Here is a 26,929-nt window from a genome sequence, read left to right as displayed (position 1 = left end):
ATGCATAATTACATTTTTCCTTCAAATTTCTATTTTCTACTCTTTTAGATATGGGCTAGCAAAAAGTCTTGAAATATATTACATTAAAGGAATACACATTTTGAAAAAGAATATGATGATAATTTGTATTTTTCAATGTCCAATGCAGTAAATGTAGTTTTTATATGCCTCTTACCAGATGCAATGTTATATTGATATATAAATAATTGATACTTATTTAGTGTATCTATTTCCCCTTTTGAAAATTAGTTCTATAACAGATTCTTGCTGTTAATTGTGGTTTCATGTCTTGAATTCTAGAACCGCCGCTTGAATTACCGTCTTTCTACATGACTCCATCTCATCGTCAGGTGGTCTTTGAAGGAGACAGTCTGCCCTTCCAATGTATGGCTTCATATATTGATCAAGACATGCAAGTCTTGTGGTATCAGGATGGGAAGATAGTGGAAACTGATGAGTCCCAGGGTATTTTTGTTGAAAAAAACATGATTCATAACTGCTCATTGATTGCAAGGTGAATCCATAGTGAGAAAATTTATCTCCTGCTTCTTACTTTCTGCTCTGATTTAGTGACTATTACCATAACAGTAAGGCCCTCTCATATCCTCACTGAGGGAACATGTATACAGAAACATCCCTAGTAGGGGAGTAATCTTCACACATCACACATTAGTAATAAAGTTGGAGGAAGGAGGTCAAGAGATTTGGTAGGTCAAACCTACATGATTAAAATAGGATTAGCTAGAGGAAGTTGCAGTTTCACCTAATGCATTAATTTAAAACATGTTTGTGGTAGGATACGTTTGTTTTCATGGAATGTTAAAATTACCAAAATGTTGGAAGCAAGGCATTTAACTGAATTGCTCATGAATTCTTTACTTTTCCTTTTGAGCACACCACAGTTGTTAATATTGTTCTCCAGCAGAGATCTAAAAGTGTAATTTGTTCTGCCTGCAGCAGATTGTTGACTTATTCAGCATCTACTGAGTGGCTATATATCCTGTAATTGTATTAGTAAATTAGAGCGTCAGTGTTTGTAACAAATTATGCATTTGGGAATTTATTTTAGTTTGGCCTTCCTAAACAACTAAAAACTTTGTCTTGAATAGTAATGATAACATTTGAGGAATTTGGACTTCTTTCTGAAGTCTGAGGACTTTTTCCTATGGCTGTTCTTTTTGTTTCCTACCTTGGCAAAACTAAAAGCCCAAAGAATAGTAAATACTTCTCTGTTAATTACAGTACTTTGAGATGTAAATAGCTCTGGTTTTATAAGATCACTCATGGTTGTATGTAATTTGGTTTTTCTTCCATTGTCTTTCTGTACTTATTAATTCATCTTTTGGTAAAAGTTTACATAAATGTTGTTGCAAGACTGTTTTGATTTATTCTTTTATTTTATCATTCCAGTGCACTGACAATCTCAAACATTCAGGCTGGCTCCACGGGAAACTGGGGTTGTCATGTACAAACCAGACGTGGGAATAACACAAGGACAGTAGATATTGTGGTGTTAGAAAGTTCTGCACAGTACTGCCCTCCAGAGAGGGTTGTGAACAATAAAGGGGATTTCAGGTTAGTAACATCAGGTTTTTTTCAGAGTAAAAAGTGTCCCTTTAATTTAGCTTTTAACTAAGATTTTATGCATTAGAGGTGCCTGTGTGGATGTTTGCTTGTAAATGGTGTGTAATAGATTTTTATCTGTTCTAAATTACTGGGTGTCGACAGAAGCGCAAGAAATTTTACTATAAAATGTTAAACTCTGAGCCTGCTAACACGTCCTCAAAAGACACTGAAACTAACCTATGATACTTGAAATATATAAATGAAATTATTTAAGTAGTTAAAGTTCTGTAGATTGCCTCTAAGATTAAGTTAGATCACATACTGACAGGGGGATTTCTGCCAGGTTATCATTCTCTTTTTAAAGGCCTTCTGCTCCTATATGGTAAAATATACAAATATTTAAGAAATATGCAACATAATTTGGATCTTTTTCCCCCCTGTGAGTATTAAACAATAAGAATGGTGCTGCTTGCTTTTAATGATTGTTGGGACTCTAGTGGTAGGTGTGATACTCCATTGTGTTGAGTGTTGCAGAGTATTTTATCTTTTGTTCTTATCTCTTCACCTGTTTTCCCTTTTCTGATCTTTCTGCTGCTGGTCACTCTAACAACACGTTACTCCTGGAGGTGCCAGCTGTAACAGATAGCTTCTGTATAGATTCTCTATATGTAAGGTAATTCCCTTTATGACTACTCTGTGTTTCACTTCCCTGCAGTAGTTCCTACTGAGAATTAGTGTCTGCAATAGCATTGTGTTCACTATGGTGCATAGAGTTTCTTAATGTTGTATAAACTGCTTTTATCCACTCATTTCACTTTTCTTATGCTGCTTGGCTGTGTTGATCTTCTGCTTGGTCTTTTGTTTACAGTTAGGAATTTTTCCTTTCCCTGTGTGCATTAGAGTTTTTAAAGCCATGCTCTTTGTATATAGCTGATCTATGACCATGTATTTTTTATATTAAGAAATGTAAAGTTCAACCACATTGCAGGGACATAGTTTTTGTGGGGGAGAGAAAAACAAGCTTTTATCTGCAGAAGACCTTCAACCGTAGCAAAAATTCACTTAAAGTCCTGTCTGAGAGCATTATTTCCAAGCGGATCTCCTTTATGTTTTTCACTTGGACAATTTGAGAAGCGTTGAGTATTCCTTCATCAGTAAGGGAATTAGTGTTAAGATCACTTGCTGTACAGAGGCATTTTAGAGTTACTAAAGAAGTTCACTTTCACATTGTAAGGAATTATTTAGATAAGTAACTGTGCATGTTGTCTTTTTACACTGTGGTGGTTTCAACTGCAGCATTACATTAGAAAAGGAGAACTTCCTGCATTAGATAAAAGGTGAAGAAAGTCAAACAGACACAGGTTGTATTCATCAAAGAACACATTTATTTAAATCACTTATGCATTTTTTATGATACTAGTGTGAATTGTACTTCTTTGATTTGCCATTAGAGGTGAAAACAGATGGTAAAGGCTTATTTCAAAGTGTTTTCCATTAAATTAACCTGTGCTGTTCAGTGACTGTTCAGTGTAATAGGATTTACCCCCTCTGGAATTCAGTAGAAAGAAATAAGATTTCAGGAAATGTTCCGTTTATCAAAAAGTTCTCTGTGTCTGGGTTTACTATAACAGACTTCCTCTTGTAGCTAGGGTAGAGTAATAATAAAGAGTAATTTTTCACCTTTGAGAGCATATGGAAATAAGGCTTTGACTAGTGAGAAAATGGTTCTGAGCAGATGGCTGTAAATGATCCTAGGTGTATTTGATTTTATAGGTTTTTTTAGTTGGAACTGGTTAGTCATTTTAGCTTGGATGGTGTTTCAAAACTGGCATCTAGATTTTTATCCCTGCAGAGATGGGATAGCAAAGAGTAGCAAAGGAGGGAGTTTTTCTTCAGTGTCTTTGGCTCAGTGTTAGTTCAGCATAGTTTGCAAGGGTTAGGCAGAAACTTCATCCTGGAATATGTTTTCTTTAATTTAAATATTCTAAGGCTCACTCAGATAAACTCCCTGAGTATTTTACAATTATTAAATTGAAAATACAGTTTGCATGTTAAAATACTTTAACTTCAGTAAATCCTTTAACTGTTGTTCTTAGCATAAGTTTATATGGTAGTTGATAGAATTCTTTTTAAATATAAGAATTATGTTTTTGAAAAGTGTTAGTCATTGGGCATAATATATTTTAAAACTGTAGTTAACGTGCTGAATTTAGAGGTTTACTAAGATGTGATAAAAGAGACTGTACTATCTTTAAGCTAATGAAATTATGATATAAAAACTCATTGTAACTTTGTAACTGAAAGTTACTGTTCATTTAAAGAAATGAGTGCTTTCAAAACAGAATTAATATGTAAGAAAGAAAGGATTCTTTTATAATGTCATGGTCTGCCTTTTTTTCCCCCTGAAATGAAATTAAAGTGCTTAAACATAAATGAACCATCTTTCCCCCCACAGCTGTCTACACTCATGTATATGTGATAAATTTTGAGCACCTAATTATACAGAGTAATGAAATAAGAGTGTTAATACGGCCCAGATTGGCACTTCTGCTAGCAGTTGGGTTAACTGTGAAAGACATTCAAGCTTAGACTCACAAGGAATTAAGAATACAAATTTACATAGCCTTTGTTTGCATGGTAAGAATTTCATGCCCTTAATCACCTTTTGAGCTCTGCTGGAAGGATGTCCTCCTTTCCTTCATGGAAACTGAAGAATGACTCTAGCTCAGGTCGTGCAGGTGTTGGGAGGAGCAGCTCATGACTGAGAATGGTACAGCTTAACATTCATTTAGCAAAACTAGGAAATAAGGGAAATGTAGTTAAAGCTAAAATCACTTCCCCTCTCTCATTCACCACTGGGCTACGAAGAAACTGGTACCTGTGCAAGGGGGTTTTGTGCATGGTAGAGGAAAGAGGATAAGAGATGCTGTGGTTTGGAAGTGTTTCTCTCCATGGTGCTGTGCATTTCTGTTGTTTTTCTGATGTGAGATGATGGCACAGAGCTGTTGAGTTTTAAATTGTCCCTTTTATGTCTGGTTTAGTAGAAAGCTTTCTAAATCATTTTACAAATAATACATTAGTTTTAACAGTAAAATGTTTCTGTATGTATCTAAATTTGTTCTAAAGGGAGTGTAGACTATAAGACTACCTGGTATTACTTGTATTCTTTTGAGAAGATCATGGCAAAAGATGATAAAATGCTGTGTAGGGACATAAATGCAAAGTAAACTCAGGGAGAATGAAAGGACAAGAATGAAAGAGAGTGGTAATAAAATAGGGAAAGTGGAGATAAGAAGAGGGAGAAAAGTCAAATAACCTTATGATAATCTAATAACCTTTGAATCAGTGTTCTCACTTTTTTTCTGTTTGATGGCTATAGAAGTTCTAGAAGATACATATATAGCTTAGAAATATTACTTGTTTAAAAGCATAGTAATCGAAGCTCTCCTGAAAAACCTGTTTTACATTTGAGTCCTAGTCTGAGAAGCCAGAGAAAAACTCTGTTTAGTCTTTTTCTGCTACTTTAGCACTAGACGTGAATAGTGAGAAAAAGAACAGCATGTGCCATATTTCAGTTAAAATATTTGTCTTGGAGGTTGTGTCATAAAACCTCTGTCAGGACCACAGAATTTAAATTATTCCAAGGCCATGTGACACTCAGTCTGTAAGGTGATACATTCAGAAAACTGAGCTGACCACACTTCTACTGAAAATGCTTTGGAAAAATACAACTTCTAGAAAACTGTAAAGACAGAGACAAATATCCCTTTCAAAGTGGCATCTTTGATGTTGAACTTGAAATAAAAATTTCAGCATTGATAAATGGTTTTGGAAATTATGTTTTGGTACTCCAGTGGCAGTGTTTCTGGAAACCTGACTTCACATTCCAGAAGTGGAGGTTTGAGTGTATTATGCAAGGTATTTGTGGGCCTGCATGTCTCGTAACAGCTGTGCCAGCTGATTTATTAGTTGTCCTCATCTGCCTGTTTTCTTTTTTGGCTTGGTTCTCTGAAGGCTTATTATAAATACATAAAAATTGGGACCACAGAAGTATTTCATCTTTGTACTTGTTTTTCCAGTCTGTGTTGAATCAGAGTTTATTTCAATTTGTTGCTACTGACATTTCAGAGACTTGGATAAGTGTACATGTATTGTATCCTGCTGTCCCTCCCTCCCTTCCCAGCAGATGCATAACTTGCTCTCTCTGTGAGCAGAGTTGGCCAGACATGATCCAGTCTGATATTTTGTTACCTTGCTGAGGTGCATGTAACATTTCACTAAGGTTACTGCTGGAATTGTGGCAATTCATAATAATACTGTTGTAATTTTTTTCTGAGGAAGATTTTTGTCCTTTTGCCTTTTTTACAGTTAAAAAAATGTTAAAATCCTTTTGTTACCATTGCAGAATCTATATCTGTTCTTTTAATTAATTTACATTCTCTGAAAATACCTCAATATGATTCCAGGCATTTAAAATCTGTGCTAGTTATTTTTGAATTTTGTTCTTTCTTTTAATTACCTCTGTTGTCACCAAATCTGTTCTGCTCTAATGAATGACCAGTGTATTACAGATGTATAACAGTTTATTTTCTGGGGCTTTTGTTATCCGTGTTTGTTTGTACAGATAAAATATGCAGTAAACTTAGGGGAGAAAGTGGAGAGAATGTTAGGAGTTTTCTTAAGAAGGGCATAGTTTCACATACCTTGAGTGAAGGAAATTCTTGTCTCCTTTCTTGACATTAAAAACAAATTTTTTCCCATTAAATTCTATTTGGTATTTTGTTTGCAAAACTGGTCAGAGTGGTTGTACTTCTGCTACTAGTGTTTCTTGAATACTGCAAATGTAATCGTCTGTTCATATCTGCAGTTTGGTGCAAATATGAGTGCAGTTGTTTGATGGTTGTATTGATGCATTTGTAGAGGACAAGTAGAAAGCAAGCATCAATTTGTTTTTATGGTGTTAAAAGGGAATTTTTCATGAAGTAGGCAAAGTTTTTTATCAAAAAATTGTAAACTATTTTAGTAATTTTACAAGCACCTTCTCTCCACCCGAAACCTCATGAAAGAATTCAAAACCATACTAGCATTTAGAACTCATTTTGTTAATAGACAGAAATATGAACAGCTTGAAAGTGCTGAAGATGAGCCAAGGTGGCCCTTTAAATAGTTTAGAGATGCTTAGTTTTGAGTGTCTCTTTATTTCATGTTGTAGTGCTTAATCCTTTTATTTGCTTGTGATGTAAATTTGTCTAAATGTGAGGATTTTTTTCCCTTTTGACTCCGCAGGTGGCCCAGAACATTGGCAGGCATCACAGCATACCTGCTGTGTACACGTTACTCTGCTGGCAGTGGGATATATCCTGGCAACTCCCAAGATGAGAGAAGAGCCTGGCGCAGATGCGACAGGGGAGGGTACTGGGCAGACGAGGACTACTCCAGGTGCCAGTATGCAAATGATGTGACTCGAGTTCTGTATATGTTCAATCAGGTAATTTGTGCATTTCTGTAAAACCAAATTATGAAAACCTAATTAATGAAAATAAAAAACTCAGAAGACCCTTTATCTTCTCCAAGCTGGAAATACTGGTGGTCTAGATAGGTTATGGTGGACACATGCCTCTGAGTACAATACTGAAACTTGTAGGTTGAGGTTAAAAGCTTGGTTTAGTACCTGTTTTGAATGCCCTAGATTGAAAGTGCAAGGAAGATTTTATTTTTGTACTTATCTAAAGCTTGTCATGATTATTTTTGTCAGCTGGATGCCCTGTTCTGCCCACATGCTATAAAGTAACAAGGCAGGCTTAATCTGTAGTGAGAACAGCTCTTTTCATGATAGCGGTAGAAAGTAGTCAAACTCTGCTCTGCCTTTGTTACTGTAAACCTTTGGTAGATTTGGTGTGATTGATAAGGGTTAACTCGTGAAAGTAGTAAGTAAAAACTAGGCTTCTTTATCTGGTAGTACTTACCAGGCTGAAGAGAGCATTCTAGAATTTAAATTGTAGCTACGAAACAAAATTTTTCAGCTACAAGTTCCTTTTGAGGTTTATGTAGTTAATGCACGCTTCCACAAATGCTGTTCTGCAGCAGTGTACCCATCCTTGTCTGTATAGGTGCTCTGTTGGAAATTACTCCATAAAGCTTTGAACTTTTGGTTTAAGCTTGTTTTCCAGCTTGTGCAGTCAGAACACTGGTCTGCATGCAAGAGGTGAAACCATGGAAATATGAGATTGATCTTGGTGTGGTGTTTTGGAGTTTGGTGGTTGGTTTTTTGTTTGTTTTTTATTAATAATGCTTGGTCACTGGATGATGATGTTGGTAGCACCACTTAAGTTTAATATGGGGCCATGGTGCTTGTCTGAGCCCAGGGTAGGATTTCTACATGTTGTGTGGGTTTCGAGTGTTCCAGTTCATCTCACAATCTTTTCGGAAGACTTCACACTACCTATCTGAAGCACCTCAGCCCCCAACCGTGACAATCAGATCCAAACTGGTATTTTCCACTTTGGGATGCCTTAGATTTATACACACAGTGACATCTTGATGTCCAGTTGGTTGGGCTAACTCCAGTTTGAGGCAAAAGATTTGTACTGCCTATTGTGTAAGGGGGCTGACTTGCTCCCTCTGTGTTCAGGTACTTAATAATGCTGACACAGCTTTCTGTTCTCCTTCTCTGGTTCTCTGAGGACCCCTGTGCACTGGCCAACAAAGATGGCAGGAGTGAGAAGGAAAAAAAAAAGGGAATGCCCGTTCTGGTCCAAGAAAAACTTAAAGGTTGACATAACTATTTGCTTTTCTGCTTTATATTTTTAGCACTAGAGGTGCATGCCTTGGCTTGGTCACATAAAAAAGGTTTGAGGGCTCAAATGTTCTTTCTTATTGACTGGTTAACAGGAGAGAGGTGATGCTGGGATCACTTTGTCCTTTTCTGGGACACAGAAAGGTTGAGTGTTAGTTTAAACAGAGCTTCAATGCTCCTGGTTTGCTTTTTCCTCATCTGGGAATTCACATTTTTCTGCAAGGTCTGTAACAACTCAGTGCCACTCCTGCCTATTTACCATAGCCCAGATGCTCAAGAGCATAGATAACGTAAGGTTGTTTTAACTGCTTTTGGTTAGCCAGCATTTTTCAGGCTGTGGAAAAATGCTGCCAGCTTTGTGTTAGGAAGTTTAAAGTGTAAGCATCAGACTGCTATCTTCAGAAAAGCAGAATAATTTTCATGTGTGAAGTAGATAACCTCCTATTATCTACTCAAAAATAAATGTAAACAGGTATTCTATGCAGAACTTCTTTTAAAAGGAGAAGGGAAATGTTTTGGGTTTGGGAGTTGTTTTTACTTACAAAAATTGCCTTTTTTTTAATGTGTAGTAGACCTGGAAATTTTAGCAGTATTCTGCACAGAAGTTTCTTGTCTCTGAGACTAATGTTAAATGTAATCATGTTACAAGCATGTTTATAGCCTTTGAATAAAGGTAGTTGAGCTGTTTTGAACATCAAAACTTTGCCAAACATTTTAAATCAAATAAAGGTTCACATGTAAAATAAAATAAAACCTTTATAACATTCTACAAGAGCATTCATATTCTGCTGTTCTTGTTTGTGTATTGAACAAGTACAGTTTTAGGTGACAAGAAATTCATGATTAAAGAAAAAGTTCAATGAAATCATGAAGAATGTCTGAATTTAAAGGTTGACTTTGTTCGGTATGTGTTATGACTTTGAACTTTATTTGCACTTTAAATATATAACTTTCAGCAAACTGACAAATAAATTAACTTCCATTACTCAGATTGGAATTTATGTACAAGTGCTAAGACTGGCAAGGACAAATATATAGTTGTGCTTAGGAGGCACTTTTCAAATTCAGTAGGGTAGACTAGATATCTCCATGCCAAAAACCAGAGAGAGAGCCTCTGTAGTTTAGATTATCATGGATAAACAGCATCTGAACATGAGCTGATAACATTAGCACAGCTTTCCAGTATACTATGTAAAATTTCCCGGTTTTGGTTCCTGCTGGCTCAGACATGTGGATGTTGTGTATTATTTAGTGAAGAATTTTCCAGCATGGGATTTGTTTCAGGAGTGAAATCATGACCTTTGTCATAGTGAGATCTGTCTTGTTTTTTTGTGTGTGTATGCCATTCCAAATGTTTCCTATAATTACAGAATTGAGAGTGAATGCTGTGGCAGTGGTTTGTTTGAATTGGTTTTGGCTTCTCTTGCTATATTTAAAGAGCTTTGTGTTGTCATGCCTTGGCTTTGGTGAAAATGAAAATAAGCAGTTGACAATACTGTTTTGGGGGATTTTTTTCCTTTTTTTGGTGTAATACCTCTCTCCCTTCTAGGACAAACAGCACAAATCCCAGTTGCTGGCTGCCAGTACAAACAATAGTTCTCTGGCTTGTAGGAAATGTTTTTGCTTAACAGATAAGGTGGTGGTCCTTAGCTACTCAAAATACTGTGAGCCCTCTTGGAGTTGTTCTCCTCTTTGGATCAATGCTTATTTATTAATTGGTGAAGTGTTGTCTCTATCTTGCTCTTTTTCAAATGCTCATGTTTGTTCTCTATTTAGATGCCTCTCAACCTCACTAATGCAGTGGCAACAGCAAGACAGCTCTTGGCTTACACAGTTGAAGCAGCAAATTTTTCTGATAAAATGGATGTTATTTTTGTGGCTGAAATGATAGAGAAATTTGGAAGATTTGCTGAAAAATATAAAGAGGTAACTGGAAAATTTGCCATCACTTTAAAGATAACTGAAGTGTTTGTCCTTAAGTATTCTGAGCAGTGAAATCTTCCCAACACTAGATGCAGGCACTGAGTTAGAGGATTGTCAGATTCTATTCCATGTTTTTGTTTGTTTAGTAGGTCCCTGAAGTTGCTGACCCATGGTCACAGACTTTGCATTCGCGCTGAGATGATCCAGCATTCACTGGACCTGTATGTGAGTAACACCTCTGGTCAGCACTGGAGCAGGGAGATAGGTACAGTAAGTCTGTTTTTATTTAATATGGAGTGGGTCACACAGGTTTTCATTGGTATGTTCTTATCTAAAAACAAATAATGAAAGCCTCAGAGATCCTCTCAATAATGAATAAAACAAGACTTATCTTCTCCCCTTCTACTGTGATAGACTGTCTTTATTCAATATTGAGCCATATCTCTAAGGTTTTCAGGACTCCTCTGTCTTGCAGGATATAACATAAGACATTAAAACAAAATCTTAGAGAACGCTCATTTTTGGGGAGAAAATTGCAAGTAGTTGAATAGTCCCACCAGTGGGTAGAAACTCTCTGTTTCACTGCTGAACAGAGGTTATATTGATCTCACTGTACAGTGCATGTTGGGAAGTTGGAGACCACAATGCCTCGAGTTTAAACTCGTGCATAAAAAAAAGCCAAATTTTCCCTGTCCACCCTCCACCAAACCATAAATGCTGGTTCTACATCCTTTGCAGAACTCCTTAGAGGATTTTCATCTTGGACAATGGGTTTTTTTCTCAGTGGATTTGTTTCGAAGCCAGCCTGTGATTTGCTGGTATATTTAAAGAACATGAGTACAATTTCATGTGAAAATTTTAGTAGCTATTAAGGCTTGGTTTCTTCTCTTGACCCTGTTTTTCATATTGATTTAGTTATACCATACTCTTATTCATTTCCTAGTTTGTGCTAAAGGGGCTGTTTAAAAGATTAGTACAATAAATAACAAATTATTAGCACTTTTGTATCAGAAGCAACAAGACAATTGTTCAGAAAGTTCTTAGCAGATTGTCTTAATTTAGAATACAGCTGGAAAAACTTGCTCATACCTCAATAAGTAGGACAAAGAATAATGTGTAATATATTTTAAAAGCATGACACAACTTTAATTCTGCAAATTGTGCTGGTTTATTCTGAAGTCACTGTGTGTTGATGTGTAAAACTTGTTGCCATTTCTCAAGTAGTAATGAGTCATGACAAATACTTTCAGTTAATTTAACTTTGTTGTTGAAGATTTAATGAAAGGACTACAGCCTGCAAATGCTATTTAAGGAATTTACAAGAATTTTTACTGATTGAAAATTATGTTCCTCATAGAGCCAGTTCTCAAAATAACAAATACTTTTTTATTCCAATTCTTGCCTTTATATTTAAAGATTTTTAAAGAGAAGAGCAAATTACTCTATTCTCTTTTTATTAGTAATATTGGGAAAAAAAATTGGGAAGTCTGCATAGCAAAGGAGATACCTTCCTCAACTTACCCTTTGTCTCTTCAAGCTGAAAATTCCAGTCCTTAAATTTAGGCACTGTCAATTGCATTTTGGTCAATTCAACTAAAAATTATACTCATCTTTGCTTTTGGTCCAGTATTTGTCACTGCTCCTTAAATGTGAAAATCTTGCATAGGTCAATGTTGTCAATATTTTTGGTAGAGAGGCCTAAATAAGTAAGTTCCCTTTATCATTTGTTTTTCATACAGAAGGCAGGGTAAGGACTGTGAACTTCAAAACAATGTAATTGATGGTTTGAAAGCAGCACTGGTACCTATGGATATTTGCTGTCTCTCTCATGTAAATCTGTGACCTAAAACAGGTCATGCAAATTTGAAGGCAAACAAGAAAGCAATTTTAAAAAAGTTTGACTTGCTAAAAGGAAGCAAAACAGATGGGTTGTATGCTAATTTTTGCCTGTTTTCTCTTTTCCTATTATCTTCTGTTATACATGCAAACTGTATTATAGTTGATTTATAGTTTTGGTTTCCAAGTTGATTGTAAATGGTCCTCTTAAGCAGTTAGTACAGTAGAAGGTGGAGTATCACGCCATTTCCTTTTAATAAAATATTTATCATGGGTTTTTTCCTGAGTACTACATAAACAGAGACATTCTATTGGCACTACATTTTTCTTCAGTGGGAGTAAGTGTCCAAGTCAAAGTTTTTCAGTATCAACGTGATGAGGTGATTGAAATAGGAGCAACCATTTTCTTTGTGCTTTTTGTGCTGCCAACTCACTTTGTGTTTTCTGATGATGACCCTGCCTGCTGAATGCTTTCACACCTATAAAAGAGTCTTACTTCTCTTCCATGTTAGCTTGGCGACGTCATGGTGGACATAGCAAGTAATATTATGTTGGCTGATGAACGTGTTCTGTGGATGGCTCAAAGGGAAGCCAAGGCTTGCACCAGAATTGTACAGTGTCTACAGAAAATCGCTATGTATCGGCTTGCAAATGGAGCTCAAGTTTATTCTACTGTAAGCATGAATTTATTTATTTATTTATAGGAGGTTTTGCTCACTCTTGAATTTGAATAGCTTTTTATTTTTCTTAATAAATGCTGGCATTATCTAAAATGCCTATTATTTCTGAAGGGTGTAGAGCAATACTCTGAAAAGATTTATACCTGCCAGATAACTGAGATGGTTTTCTGGATGTGTTTTTCTGTGAAGATAGAGAATCCCTTTTTGATTATTTATTATCCTCTCTGTGGTGTGTAAAATCATTTAATGTTTGATTTTTGTTGTTACAGTATTCTCCAAATATTGCTCTTGAGGCCTATGTAATAAAGGCTGCTGGTTTCACTGGGATGACTTGCACCGTATTTCAGAAAGTGGCTACATCAGACCGTACAGGACTCAGTGATTATGGGAGAAGAGACCCAGATGGAAATTTAGATAAACAACTAAGCTTTAAGTGCAATGTTTCAAATACCCTGTCAAGCCTGGCTTTAAAGGTGGGATGCTCTTTGTTTCCCTACTGACTTTGCAATTATATATATGAATAATTTGGCAAGTAAGTTGATTGTTACTAATTTCTAAGTTTAAATTTGCATTTTTGTGTAATCCAAAATGACTGTGAGAAGAATTAAAGGGGTAAAGGATAATAAAGCTTGATTATAAAATAGTTGTTTTAATGGACACAGATTTTAATAAGTAGGTGTGGTTTTCTTCACTGTAACTTCGTAACTTGAAAGATCCGTTCTGACTTTTTCACAAGTATGGAAATTGAGACGCTTCCTAGTTTGTAATAATACATCTTTATTTTTCTGTACTTTCACCTTAATTACATATCAAATCAGATATTAGCAGTGTCCTTAAAAATGTGAAATATTCTGCTCAGAGTAATACTGTAATTAAGCATGAAGTAGAAGATGGACCTGTGATAGTTTTGTGTGTGCATGTGCATATACACACACTCACCTACATGTATTACATCTCTGTATGGGTGTGTATGAAATGGAAACACTTCCTCATATTTCATAAAAGTATTTTTTTCAATTATATTCCCCAACTTACCAGTTTGTTTTTAGCACTTAATTTGCTTGAATGTCACTGCAGGATGTATATTACAATTTATGCTTGTGTAATTCTGTGAAATTATATGCATGCTTCTCACTCAAGTAGTATTTATACACAAGTAAAACCACCCTATTTGTACACAGCATTTTGTTTTGAATGGTACTAGTGCACAATTGCAGCATTTCTCTCTGCTTGTGTTGGTTGGTGCTTCTAGTTGCTAATAGTCTAGTCTCAAAAAACTCTCGTAATACTTTACTTATACCAACTTTAACTTTAGTCTCTGTAACAGTTAACATAAAGTAACCACAGAATCTTTTCTTCTTTTAAAAGATGTTTTAAGGCTTTAATAACCTGGTTAAGCTATTTTATCCTGGATTACTTGAAAACACTGTCAAATAGGTTGGTCATGATGCATAGTCTGCTAAATGCATTCATCTCTGACTCTGTACGTGTAGAGGAGTTGCTAATTTAATCTCTGTAAAGAACATAATTTTCTTGTTTGAACTTTAAAAATCTGTTTGTTTCTAGAACACAATTGTAGAAGCCTCTATCCAGTTGCCAGCTTCCCTTTTCACCCAAAAACAAAAAAGAGAAATCAGACCAGCAGATGAATCTGTCTACAAGCTTCAGCTTATTGCATTTCGCAATGGAAAGCTTTTCCCAGCAACAGGAAATTCAACAAACCTGGCTGACGATGGGAAACGTCGCACAGTTGTGACTCCAGTTATTCTTACCAAGATAGGTTTGTTTTTATTATTACTTTTTTATGATCTTTAGCAAACAATTTTGATTCCCTTATTTTGATTAATGTGTTAGTTTCATGCTGAGAAATGTGCAAATACATTTTGTTTGTAACAGATGGATTGAACGTAGCCAGTCCCCACGTTCCTATCAACGTGACACTGCGGCGCATTGCACACGGAGCAGATGCTGTTGCAGCTCAGTGGGACTTCGACCTCCTGAACGGACAGGGGGGATGGAAATCTGATGGCTGTCGCATCCTTCTGTCTGATGAAAATATTACCACCATTCAGTGCTACTCCCTCAGCAACTATGCTGTGTTAATGGTATGACACTTGGGAATTTAATTTCTTTCTGCAACTTAAAAATGTTTCAAAATACAATTTTGCTTTGGTTTTTTGAGTTAAGGAAAACAAGCATTCCCACCCTCCATTTCACATAAAACTAGACATAATAAATACATCTTTAGTTTTTGCTGTTGTTGATGTAAACGTTGAGGTTAGATGAGGTTTAAGCAGAAATCTATCAAAGTGTAATTAATTGGGTAATAAATAATTAATGAACAACTGGATATGCTAGGAAGAAAGAATTTTCATATGCAAAGTATTATATTATAGGAAGACATTTTAATTAGTTACTTAATCAAATTCAGGAACTTCCATGAACTTTAGTCTATGAATGACAGGCTATCTTCAACTATTACTGCTCTTTTTTTAAACTATCTTCTCTGTGTTAGATTTGTTGACTTTCTCAGTTGACCAGGAGTGTTTCCCAGGTATTTTTTCTGTGATCCATAACCAAAGACAGTTATTTCACTCCAAATTAATTGTTAATTCAGTAGTTGTAGGTCTGTTTACAGAAGACATCAGTGGAAATGGAAAAAAGATCAAAACACTTAGTAGCTATGAAAAATATTTTTTAAATACTGCTGAAAAATAGTATCCAAAATCTAGTCTAAGCATATTGGTATCAATAAAATGGTTAACCACTTCTGAAGCATGGTGAAGAGACACTTTCTTTTAGTGCTCCTCACTTGGGAAGCTAAATTTCTTCTTTGTCTGTTCTCAGAATTCTTAATTTTAGAGTCTGGCCTGGGAAACTTCCCTTTTTATAGATGGTGACTGCTACCCTGCTCATCAATAATCCCTACAGACACTAAATTATAAAATGTGATACATAAATAAGATGGACTGGTAGTGAAAAATTATGAGATTTAGGAATGCTGTTAAATGTAAATTTGGCATGGGTTTTGTGGCAGTTAATGTGTTCCATGTGGAACTAAATATATATTTTATGTAGTCATACATGGAAGAAGGAGCACTCTTTTATGATGATCAGTGGATTAGAAGATGATATTTTTCTTTAGCAACTCAGATTTTTAAAAATCTTCCTCAGAAGATAATTAAATGGTAATTACCAGGCTAAACTTACATAAAATTGATTTACATGCCAGGCTTTTTAAAAGAGCTCAAAGAGAGCAACTTTTCTATTTACCTTTGAGGGTAGTGTTTTAAATTACTTTAAACTTCTGCAATCAAGTAAACTTCTACAAGTAGTGCTCCTTTCTTTGATATTTTTAAAATATATAATAATTTCCTAAAATTTAGCAGCATCTGTTAAAACAGAAATAAAATTCATTTGTATGTATAATATGCATGTAAAGAGAGATTATGCTTTAAATTGGTCACATTTCTGTCACCTGGAGGAAGAAAAATGAAAAGCATTTTCATCAGTCTGCTTCTATGAAGACTAGTTCTGAATTAACACATGGTAAGATTATATGAGTATCCTCTTGTGAATTGTAGAGGGAACTGTTAACAATCAGAAATCAAGTTAGAGAAAGGGTCAGCTTTCTTCTTTTTTTGTCAGTAGCTCTTGTTGTATACTCGCTCAAAACTGGTATTCTTTAAATATTAAGCACTTTGCAAAACATTTGGCTGTAGGGACTGGAGAGGAGGGGCCCAGAATAACACTCACCTGACAGATGTTCTTTGCACACAGATAATACACTGCAGAAACTTTGGATGTCTCTGTGCTGCTAAAAAAGCTTTTTATAATGCCTATCCATATATTAACCAAAAAAGCCATAATAGCCTATTTACTTTCTAGACTCCCATCATGTTGTGCAAGTCTGGCTTCTGACTCAGGCTCAGAGGAAGTTCTGGGTTGAGTTTTAGAAGTTTGCTCTTTAATCCAGCAGTTGTCATTAACATCAAATACGTGAAACAGCAGAGGCAGGAGGGACCTGAGCATGGTGGTTCATCATCCTGGCTTGGATGGTGAATGACTTTACCAGAGCTATTTCACTCTATTTTATTCTATTTAACTTTAGCACATATATGTGTAGAAGAAAGGAATTTGTAGTGTACTGACCCTCTTCATACATTTCAGAATGTGAAGTCCTCTGATAAGGAAACATCACTGAGTGCCTGGTTTTCTGATCTAATGATTTAGGAAGATGCAGTTGTAAAACTTTGTATTTATTTGGAGATTATCTTCGCCACTGTTTAATAATAGAAGAGATAAGCCGAAGGCTCAGCTGAAAACTCATTATAGACTGAACAGAAGGAAAAAACCCAGCAATAGTGCTTGAGAAGAAACAAGAGTTCTGCTAATTAACTATAAACTCCCCAGTATTCTTAATGCCATCTCTACTATTACTGTCATTCTTTTTTACTCAGTAATTATTTAGGTTCAGTTTAACTCAGAAATAACATTATTTGCTCCCCTTACTCTTTTTACTAGATGAAAAATGTTAGTGGAATGGATAAAGAATTCCATTGATTTATTCCATCGGTTATTGGGTCAAGGCCTCAGCTATCTAGGCAAGGCATATACTGAGTTTCCTCACATGTTTTAGAAGATTATTGTAAGTCTTGTGATTTTGTAGCTCTCATTGTCGAAATTCACACCAATACATACCTGGCACCAGTCCGGAAGCAGCAAGCAGAATTGCCCTATAGTTTGTATTGCCTGGTACTCCTGGGCTAGGTGTGACTAAACATTTGCTCATGCTTGTAACAGCAGAGAGTTCTCAAGGATCCCCAGCTGCATAACAACCAGGCCATGGGTAGTGTAGAAATCAGATGACACTGGCTGCCTGAGGCATAAATTCTTATGGTCCTTTGCCAGGTGCCAAAGTAAACCAAATAGATAAGAATCAAACTGACAACTTGATTAAATTAGTTTGAAATGAGGTTGTTGAGTTAGTTAGGAATAACGAATTTATATTCTGATGAAAGAACAATTGAAGGTATGGTGAAGAGACTGTTGACTCTAATTTAATTCAAAAACTTTTTCTGTCCATGAAATCAGATTACTGATTTTAGGCTTAAAAATATCACTGCTTTTTCTCAAAACTGACTGAAACTTCTTCCCAATCTTTTACTGTTCTTCCTAATGCTAAGTTTTTTCTCCTTTTCTTCAAGACACTTTTGAACTTTGCCAACTCCAGAAGTTTAAGAGTAACTTACTCAGAATCGTAAGGGAGAGATTTTTTCTGTATCCTGTCCATTCCAAAAAATTGCTTTTAATTGATTTTTTTTTCACTAATCATAGTTAAGTAAATTTACTGTATTTTTGCTGGGGACTACAGTTTCTTTTGAGTTGTCATGTCATGTCTGCGTCCCCTCCCCACCGCTGGAACTCTAGTAAATTATAACTGCTTCCAAACAGAATTTTTTCTTCTTCTGAGTAAATTAAAATCTGGGCAGATACAGAAAATTTAATTGGTGCTATGGAGCTGTTGAATTCTCTTAGAATTATCAACTATCTATTCTGGTCAAACAAGTAATCATAGAATAACAGTCTGGTAGGAACATCTGGTGCCGTTTGGTCCAGTTAACCTGCTCAAAGTTGGACTGCTTTTAAAGTCAAATCTGCTCCAGATCACATTCAGTCAATCTTTTAGTATCTCCAGGGACACAGGCTCTCTGGGCAGTGTGTGACCACTTCAGAATTTTTCTCCTGTGTCTAATCAGAATTTTCTGTGTTGCTGGTAGTGTCAGTTTCCTTTCATTAGTGGATGGTTCAGCTCCAAGAAGAGTTTAAAAGAGTTTGACTTGGTCTTCTTTATACCATCCCAGTAGGTAGTTTAATACAATAATGAGATTTCTCCCCTCTTCCTTTTCTTCTTAAAGATAAAAGACCTCATCTTCAGCCTCAGACAGTGTATGCTTCAGGATACACTGCTAGTGTCCTGGTGATCTGTTAGACTTGCTCCATCCATTGTCAGTGTCTTTCTCGTGCTGGGGAGCCTCAAACTGCAGCTTCTGCAGGGTGGTCTCTCAGCAGAAGGAAAGATCAGCTCACCCACTTGCTGTGTCAGTGCTCACACAGCAAAGGGTGGCCTTGGGCTACAGGTGACGTTGCTGACTTGTGGTTGGCTTTTGTCTACCACTAACTCAGGTTGTTTTCTAAGCAGTCCAATGCCCAGCCTCTGTTTTTGTGTGCATAGGGTCATTCCATTCCAGATGCAGATCCTTTAACATTTTCCTGTCTGTGATGTTCTTTGGGCTGGTAAAGAAGATAATCACAACTGAAACACAGTTATTCCACATCTGTACATAGAAATATTTTAAGATGAAGAAAATTGTGTGTTTCTTTAAGCTGCTGATCTCTCTGTATCTTCAAAAATATATTAAGTTGAACTGCTCTATAAGAATTGTGACTGCATTTATAAAGGTCAGCCAGAATAGCAGGTAATTGCAGAAGAAACCCAGAAATAACAAATAAATAATTGAAGAGTTGTTTTGGGACCAGTGGGAAAGGAAAGAAGACATATCATCTGGAAGGTGTTTACTTCTTGTAAAGTTCTTCACTTTACTTTTTGTTTTCCCTTTGTCATTGCCTCACCCTCAAAAAATAGATACCATGGACTAATGTCTTTTTTGTTTTTGTTGTCAGGACTTGACTGGAGCTGAGTTATATACACAGCCAGCTGACCTTCTGCATCCAGTAATTTATGCCACTGCCATGGTTTTGCTGATGTGCCTGTTGATGATCATGGTCAGTTACATGTACCATCACAGGTAGGAATCAAAATTACCAGACTAGGAAAATGAGTTTGATCAGCTTAGGACTACCTTTTCTATTTTGTAAGAAGAGCATGATATAGTAATATGCTTTCAGTGGGTTTTTTTCCCCTATAAAATTTGTTGATGCAAACTAACAGTTATGTAAGTAGCTATTTTGTCTTTCTTGAGTATGATAATTTAGCTGTCAAAACCATGTCTCTCCTTTAATTCTTCATTTTGCTTCATGAATGATAAAAGAGGAGGCCATTCAGTGATAATGATAGAATTTAACAAACTGTTCAACCTTTTACATTTCTGTTGATGTGAAAGCTTCAATCCTAAAATTTTTAACTCGTGCCCCAAATAGATGTATAAAGTTGGTAATAGGTGGGTGTTTTAATTTAAGATTGTATTTGATTACAAAGTATGTGGTAGTTAAATGATCTTAAAGAGGAATTATATGTTGTTTATCACTAGAATATCTTGCTAGTTTCTGAAAACAATATTGTAGCTGTGTTTTATATTGTCTAATTTGTTTCTTTTAACAGTGTGATCAGGATCAGTGTTAAAAGCTGGCATATGTTAGTTAACTTGAGCTTTCATATTTTCCTGACATGTGTGGTGTTTATTGGAGGCATAACTCAGACCAGGAATGCCAGTATTTGTCAAGCAGTAAGTAAAACTTTGTTACTGGTTTTGTATTCTTATTTATGAATATGCCCTCTTTTCCACTTACAGAACTCTAATGCTGCATAGGCATTCATCAAAATATAAAATCTAGAAATAAAATGTTTTGCTTTAAGTCATCTAGCCCAACACCCCTGCAGTAAAGATGGACATGTTCAATTTGATCAGATTGCTCAGAGCCCCATCCAACCTGACCTGCAATATTTCCAGAGACTGGGCATCTAATACCTCTCTGAGCAACCTGTGCCTGTGTTTTGGCAGTCTCATTGTAAAATCCTAACTTTCTTACATCTAATATAAATGAACAGTCTTTCATTTTAAAGTCATTCCTCCTATCACTACATACCCTTGTAAAATGTGCAACAGATATTTTTTCCCAAAATGCTACCACAGAAACTAAGTTTTATTGGTTATTTCTGTTTTTGAGACTGACTTTCTATGAAATTATTTTACAGGCCTGTATGTAGCCTTTAGAGGCCATGTGAGATCTGATTTTCACAGGTATTAAAATACCTATTTCCATTTGCTCAGTATAACTGAAGGGGAGGGGAGAGAAGTGCTTCAAGCCTCCATGCTTTATTGAGACTCCTTTTTAATGATTTGCCCTTCAAAAATTGCCATCTCAATTCAGTTGCAGTGTTTCAGTATAACAGTTCCTGCTTTCAAAAAATGTTAGTGAAAATTTAATTTTTTTTAATCCAGTGGTTACAAAAATTTTCAAGTCCCTCACCATAATATTCCATAATGGTTTTTATTTGAATTTACTGGATTTATTACGTTGACAGTTCAAAGTGTTGCAGTAAAATATATCCCTGAACTTTCTCCTTTCTTTTAATACCTTCCTGGAGACAGAAATCCTCCAGAAGAAACCTTGTGATAGAAACAGATAGGCTGTTTAAAAGTTGTGTGTTTTTACACACACTTGTAGTCAGCTTAATTGGACCCTTCTTCATGCCTGTGCTGTCATGGCAGTGTTGGCTTGTGAGCAAGGCAGCAGAGGATCAGGAGATTCCACTGTGAAGCAGACTGCATTAATGTTGGGGCAGGTTAAATATCTTTATCTTTGCATTATGTTAAAATTGCTGATTGAGTGTTGGCTGGCTGTGTTTTGCCATCTGCTCCATACTTATCACAGTATCATGAGTTTGCTGTTCTCTTACTTGTTACAATTTGAATGATATCTGTAACACAGGACATTTTAAATTAAGTCTTTTGTAAAATACAGTTTCCTAAAATGTATGATTGATATGTACACTTCTGAAAGTGTTTTTCTCCTGTTACTAAGTTTTAAAGGTTTGCATTACATATTTTTTGTTGTTTTAAACTATAACAACTTGATTTTTTTTAAATATGATGACAATCACTTGATAGAGTGGTTGTATAAAATAAGAGGGTTTTTTTCTCTTGAATTGAGCTTTTGAAAATTTCAGGTTTATGGCGAGTTGTGAGTTTAATGAATTCTGTATTAACTTAGTAGAAAGGAAATATTTAGGGGTTAATTCTTTTTTTGTTGTCTATTTTTGTTTTAAGGTTGGGATAATTCTCCATTATTCCACTCTTGCAACAGTACTGTGGCTGGGAGTGACATCTCGTAATATTTACAAGCAGGTAACCAAAAAAGCAAAGAGGTGTCAAGATCCTGATGAGCCACCTCCTCCACCCAGGCCAATGCTGAGGTGAGTTGTTTGTTTCTGTGGCTCCTTATTTCCCAGGTTATATACATTTATATTCTGACCAGAAAATGTAAAATGTTGCTCCCCTTGTGTTTTCTCCAGGTCTGTAAAGTTCCTTTAGATTTTTTTGTTCCTCAGTGTTATGTTAAGGAGGATGAGCTGAAAGACTGTTGGTGTTAGTGTATTACAGATCCAATGCTGAGTTGCTGATTGGTAAATTAAAAATCAGAAGTGTTTCAGCATCACCACTGAAGGTTTGTTTAGGACTTTAGATAGCAACACAACCCATAAAATTGTCAGAAGAAAGAATATGTAGAGCTGTTAACACAATTTAACACTGCAATTTAAGTAAATACAGTTAAATATATTTTCCAAAGATTGTTTACAAAATTATTTGTAAAATAGGAGTGTCACTTATTGTCAAATGAAAATATTGTTTTTTGTGTGATGTTCCTCCTAAAATTTTCATTTCTGAAATCCCAGAAATGAGACAAACTAATTCTCTGTTAAATTCACATATGTGCAATGCTCTTATTAGAAAATACTGAAGTACCTCGTTCATGTTGCCTCCTCAGCTTCTGGATGTTAATTAAAAACTGCTACTGTGAAATCATCCACAAGGTGGCAGAAGTTGATTAACTTTGATTAGTCACAGGCAAATATTTAAAGAAGTTCATTTTGAAAGTACAGAGACTGCAGAAAAACAGAAGTGCTTTTCTGATTATTTTCAATAACCTTTTCTATGCTACATACAAGCATTCTATATCCCTTATTACTTATTATGAAGTTTCTGCTTTGGAAAACATTGCAGTAAAATTACCAACCTCACAGGCTCAGCTCTGAATAGACATGAACATGCCATTTTAGGTGTGAGCACCTCATTTCTGACAGTGGCAGTAGCTCTGGAGGCAAGTATCCAAGAGAAAAATGGAGCAAACAGGTTTTATATTTCTCAGACTTTCTCAGTGTCCAGCTTCCTGCAGATCAGGAATTTCCTCAGTTGGACAGATATGTGATGTCTTTGTATAGAAAGGCTGTAGAAGGATTATTTTTTTCTGCTGTCTTTTAAACTTAGGTTCAAAATAAAACTGCCATTAATGTAGTACTTGTACAAATAAAGATTTGTTTGTCTGACCAGCTCCTGATTACTGCATCAAGATATAGAATAGACCAATGTCAGAATCTGATCTTTGTAGGATTCATCAAGTAAATAATAAATTGAGTGTATCTTGATTTCCAAAAAATTCATAATTTCCTTTAGACTGTTATTTTGTGTCTCAAGCAAGACGAGTAATTTCAGGTGAATTGTCAGAAATGCAGTGGGAAAGTCCAGGACCACCCTAATAGGTGTTCCCTGTTGATAAAAACCAAATGGTCACCTGCATGTCACAGTAAGAGTTTTCACTTTTGTGTTCTGATCTGAATTTGAACTGGGTTAGTATAAGCTGCAGGACTGAGTGCTGTTAATTTGACTGCTGATCAATAATTATTGATCTGCCACTCATGAGTGCAATGTGAATTCATACAAATCAGAATGAAAACTGAGATATTCCAACAACATAGGCCCTTTTTCTTCTTGAAAGTGTACAGTTTTCATCAATACCACCACAGGGAAGCAGGAAGTATATACTATAAAATTAGAGAATCCACTAAGAATTTTAAAAAACCAAAACCAACCTGCTATCAGCTGAACCCCTGCACCCAAAAAAATTTCAGCTAACAGTGTATAAAATATTAGGCAGATTCATCTGTGGAACACAGGACATACCACTTAGTATTTTTATTCTAAGTGTCCTTTTTCTTTTCCAGCAGTTTACAACTTCTGACTGAGTGCTTTTGCTTCTTCCTTCTAACACTGTATGCTTTTGTTCAGTCTCTGCAAGTGGGAGGTGGGAGTGAGCAGCTTTGAGAGAGAGGCAGCTTATTGCACAAGGAGAAAAACTGTAGTGAGGAAGACTTAGAAAACAATTGATACTGCCAAAGCCCAAACCTGATTCACCCTGTTTAGTTTCATGAAGAGCTTGTATGCTTCCCAAATCCTGGAAAGCACTAATTTCCCTCATGGTGACTTAAAATCCATTTCACTTAAGCAGCTGCTGATAAATTTGTTTTATTTTTTAGGTTCTACCTTATTGGTGGAGGGATCCCTATCATAGTTTGTGGAATAACAGCTGCAGCAAACATCCGAAATTATGGCAGCAGACCTAATGCACCTTAGTAAGTACCCTATAAGTGAGAGCTTTGTCCTCAGATTTATTAGGCTTGCTTTTCTTTGAATGCTTGTTGCAATTAATTCTGATTCTTCCTGAAAACATAACACAGACAAGATCATGTCAATGAACTGAAAAAGCATAAGTGACTTGTGCGAGATGTTAACTTATTCTTTGGTTTGTTTCTTTTGCAGTTGCTGGATGGCTTGGGAACCTAGCTTAGGAGCATTTTATGGACCTGCTAGTTTTATAATTTTCATAAACTGCATGTATTTCCTGAGTATATTCATCCAACTAAAGCGTCACCCTGAACGCAAATACGAGCTGAAGGAGCCCGTTGAGGAGCAGCAGCGTCTGGCCACCAACGAGCACGGGGAACTGGCCCATCAGGATTCCTTGTCGGTGTCCCTGGTGTCCACATCTGCTCTGGAGAATGAACACAGTTTTCCAGCACAGCTTCTGGGAGTGGGCCTTACATTGGTTTTGTATGTTACACTGTGGATCTTTGGAGCTCTGTCCACCTCCCTATATTATCCTATGGACCTGATCTTCAGCTGTTTTTTTGGGGTGACATGTTTGAGCCTCAGTGCCTTTCTTATGGTGCACCATTGCATTAACAGGGAAGATGTCAGGCATGCTTGGATAACAACGTGCTGCCCAGGAAGGAGTACGTATTCAGTGCAAGTAAATGTGCCACCCTCCAGTTCCAGTGGAACCAACGGAGAGGCCCCAAAATGCACCAACAGTAGCGCAGAATCCTCATGCACAAATAAAAGTGCCTCAAGCCTAAAAAATTCGTCTCAAGGTTGTAAACTAACTAACTTACAAGCTGCAGCAGCTCAATGCCACCCTACTTCCCTGCCATTGAACACAGGTCCTCAACTTGATAACAGTCTGACTGAGCATTCAGTAGATAACGATATCAAAATGCACGTAGCTCCATTAGAGGTGCAGTTCCGGACAAACGGACACCCCAGCCGGCACCATAAGAACCGGAGCAAGGGCCATCGTGCCAGCAGGCTTGCAGTGCTGAGGGAATACGCCTACGACGTTCCCACCAGTGTGGAAGGAAGTGTGCAAAATGGCTTACCCAAAACGCGCCAGAGCAACAGCGAAGGGCACTCCAGGAGCAGAAGGGCCTATCTGGCATACAGGGAACGTCAGTATAACCAGTCCCAGCAAGAAAGCAGTGATGCTTGCAGTACGCTTCCAAAAAGTAGCAGAAATACAGAGAAAACAATAGCTACCAACAACAAAAAAGATATTCTGAGGAAACCAATAGCAGCCGAACTTGAAAACCAGCAAAAATCTTATGGCTTAAATTTAGCCATCCAGAATGGGCCACTGAAAAGCAGTGGACAGGATGGACCTTTGCTCACTGCAGACAGTACTGGTAATATTAGAACTGGGTTATGGAAACACGAAACTACTGTGTAGCATTATAATTCTTTGTGGGATGAATCCATATAAACTGTGATTACACATTCCTAAAGCTATTAACACTTTTAAAGACTGTTTACAAACTGTAGGTACTTAATGCAGGGAGGGAACAAAGATAATATGCCAAGCAAAAAATGTTCTGCAACATTACCTTTGCTGTTGTTACAAAGATGAACTCTTGCTTGGTATTTTGTGAAATTTTTTTGAAGTGTCAGTCTTGAGAGATGCAGAACACAACTTTGTATGTTTTTTTTTACCTGTAACCCTGCAGATGTGTCCACAACACATTTCAAATTTGTATTTAATGTATAATAAATAGTATTTTCCCCAGCAGCCCAAAGTTGCACTTTTTTGTTGGGTATTTAAAATACTACTGCAGTGAATGTCGTATTGATTTTACTGTTTCATTGTCTGAAACTTATGAGCTTCCATTGCCAAGACAGTACTGAAGTTACAGTTTCCTACACTCAGATTGTTGTCACCTCAGTGTAAACAAGATAATATTTTATATCATTCTGCTGCTGTGATCAATTTGAATTGTAGTTGCAGAGTGGTGCTTGAGGTTGTACCTGTTTCCAGCATTTATACCCATTTTATTAAAGCTATGTGTATTAAATAGCAAAAATGCTTCTGTATAATTGAGTACTGATACCACAACTCAGCCTTTAAACAGCAAATGGAATTGGGTTGTATATGCTTGGTTAGTTGTGTACCCACTTCAAACTTGCCACTTTTGGGTGTTTTAGTTAAGTGTATCTGAGTTATGATACAGATCTAACATTGTCCCTACTCAAATACTGTGTTAAATAATTTATAAACTTGTTCAGATATGTTTAATTACTGCTTGCCAGATTTACTGCAGCCTCTAGTAGTCTGAAGGTGTGAACTAATTTTCAATTAGTTTGTACAAACCTCTGCAGTAGGACAGTGTTGTTAGAGTTTGGGTTCTATTTTTACTTCTTGTGGGTAGTAAGCATTTAAGAATTATTTCAGGAACATTTTGACAAGTGTATGACTCAGTTTTCATTGCTATTCTATTTTCCTGGTTTCAGGAGAGGTGGCTTTTTGCTTGTATCCAACCTTACAGCTACCAAAATGATAGATTCTCAGAAAAATAAGCTTATGGGTATTACCAAAGAAAAAAATTTTAGCTAAATATAAAAATATATAATATCTGTGTTAAATCTATTTGATAAGGTATCGACACATCTTAGACAATTGACTGCTTTGTAATTGCTGTTTGGGTTGTTATTTGGTACAGGTGGGTTCCTTTTGGTGGCAGAAATGTAGTTTTGCACCTAGAAGTCAAAACCAGCAGCTTGAT

General features: G+C 36.2%; 1 protein-coding gene across 1 annotated transcript in view; it reads left to right on the top strand.

The window, feature by feature from the left end:
• Nucleotides 1-26,178, top strand: part of ADGRA3 (adhesion G protein-coupled receptor A3) — a 53,081-nt gene extending 26,903 nt beyond the window's left edge. The window contains exons 7-19 of the mRNA XM_058803531.1: nucleotides 301-514; nucleotides 1,411-1,575; nucleotides 6,853-7,054; nucleotides 10,139-10,288; nucleotides 12,634-12,795; nucleotides 13,071-13,274; nucleotides 14,368-14,581; nucleotides 14,698-14,906; nucleotides 19,486-19,610; nucleotides 20,144-20,267; nucleotides 21,813-21,958; nucleotides 24,077-24,172; nucleotides 24,360-26,178. Of these exons, the coding sequence (XP_058659514.1) occupies nucleotides 301-514; nucleotides 1,411-1,575; nucleotides 6,853-7,054; nucleotides 10,139-10,288; nucleotides 12,634-12,795; nucleotides 13,071-13,274; nucleotides 14,368-14,581; nucleotides 14,698-14,906; nucleotides 19,486-19,610; nucleotides 20,144-20,267; nucleotides 21,813-21,958; nucleotides 24,077-24,172; nucleotides 24,360-25,602 (3,254 nt within the window). The 3' untranslated portion in view covers nucleotides 25,603-26,178. The remainder of the gene's footprint in view (nucleotides 1-300; nucleotides 515-1,410; nucleotides 1,576-6,852; nucleotides 7,055-10,138; nucleotides 10,289-12,633; nucleotides 12,796-13,070; nucleotides 13,275-14,367; nucleotides 14,582-14,697; nucleotides 14,907-19,485; nucleotides 19,611-20,143; nucleotides 20,268-21,812; nucleotides 21,959-24,076; nucleotides 24,173-24,359) is intronic.
• The last annotated feature ends 751 nt before the right edge of the window (nucleotides 26,179-26,929 follow it).

This window comes from Ammospiza caudacuta, chromosome 4, assembly GCF_027887145.1.
Source record: "Ammospiza caudacuta isolate bAmmCau1 chromosome 4, bAmmCau1.pri, whole genome shotgun sequence".
Classification (NCBI taxonomy): Eukaryota; Metazoa; Chordata; class Aves; order Passeriformes; family Passerellidae; genus Ammospiza; species Ammospiza caudacuta.
Note: the sequence above shows the minus strand (reverse complement) of the source record. Positions and strands in the feature narration are given on the sequence as shown.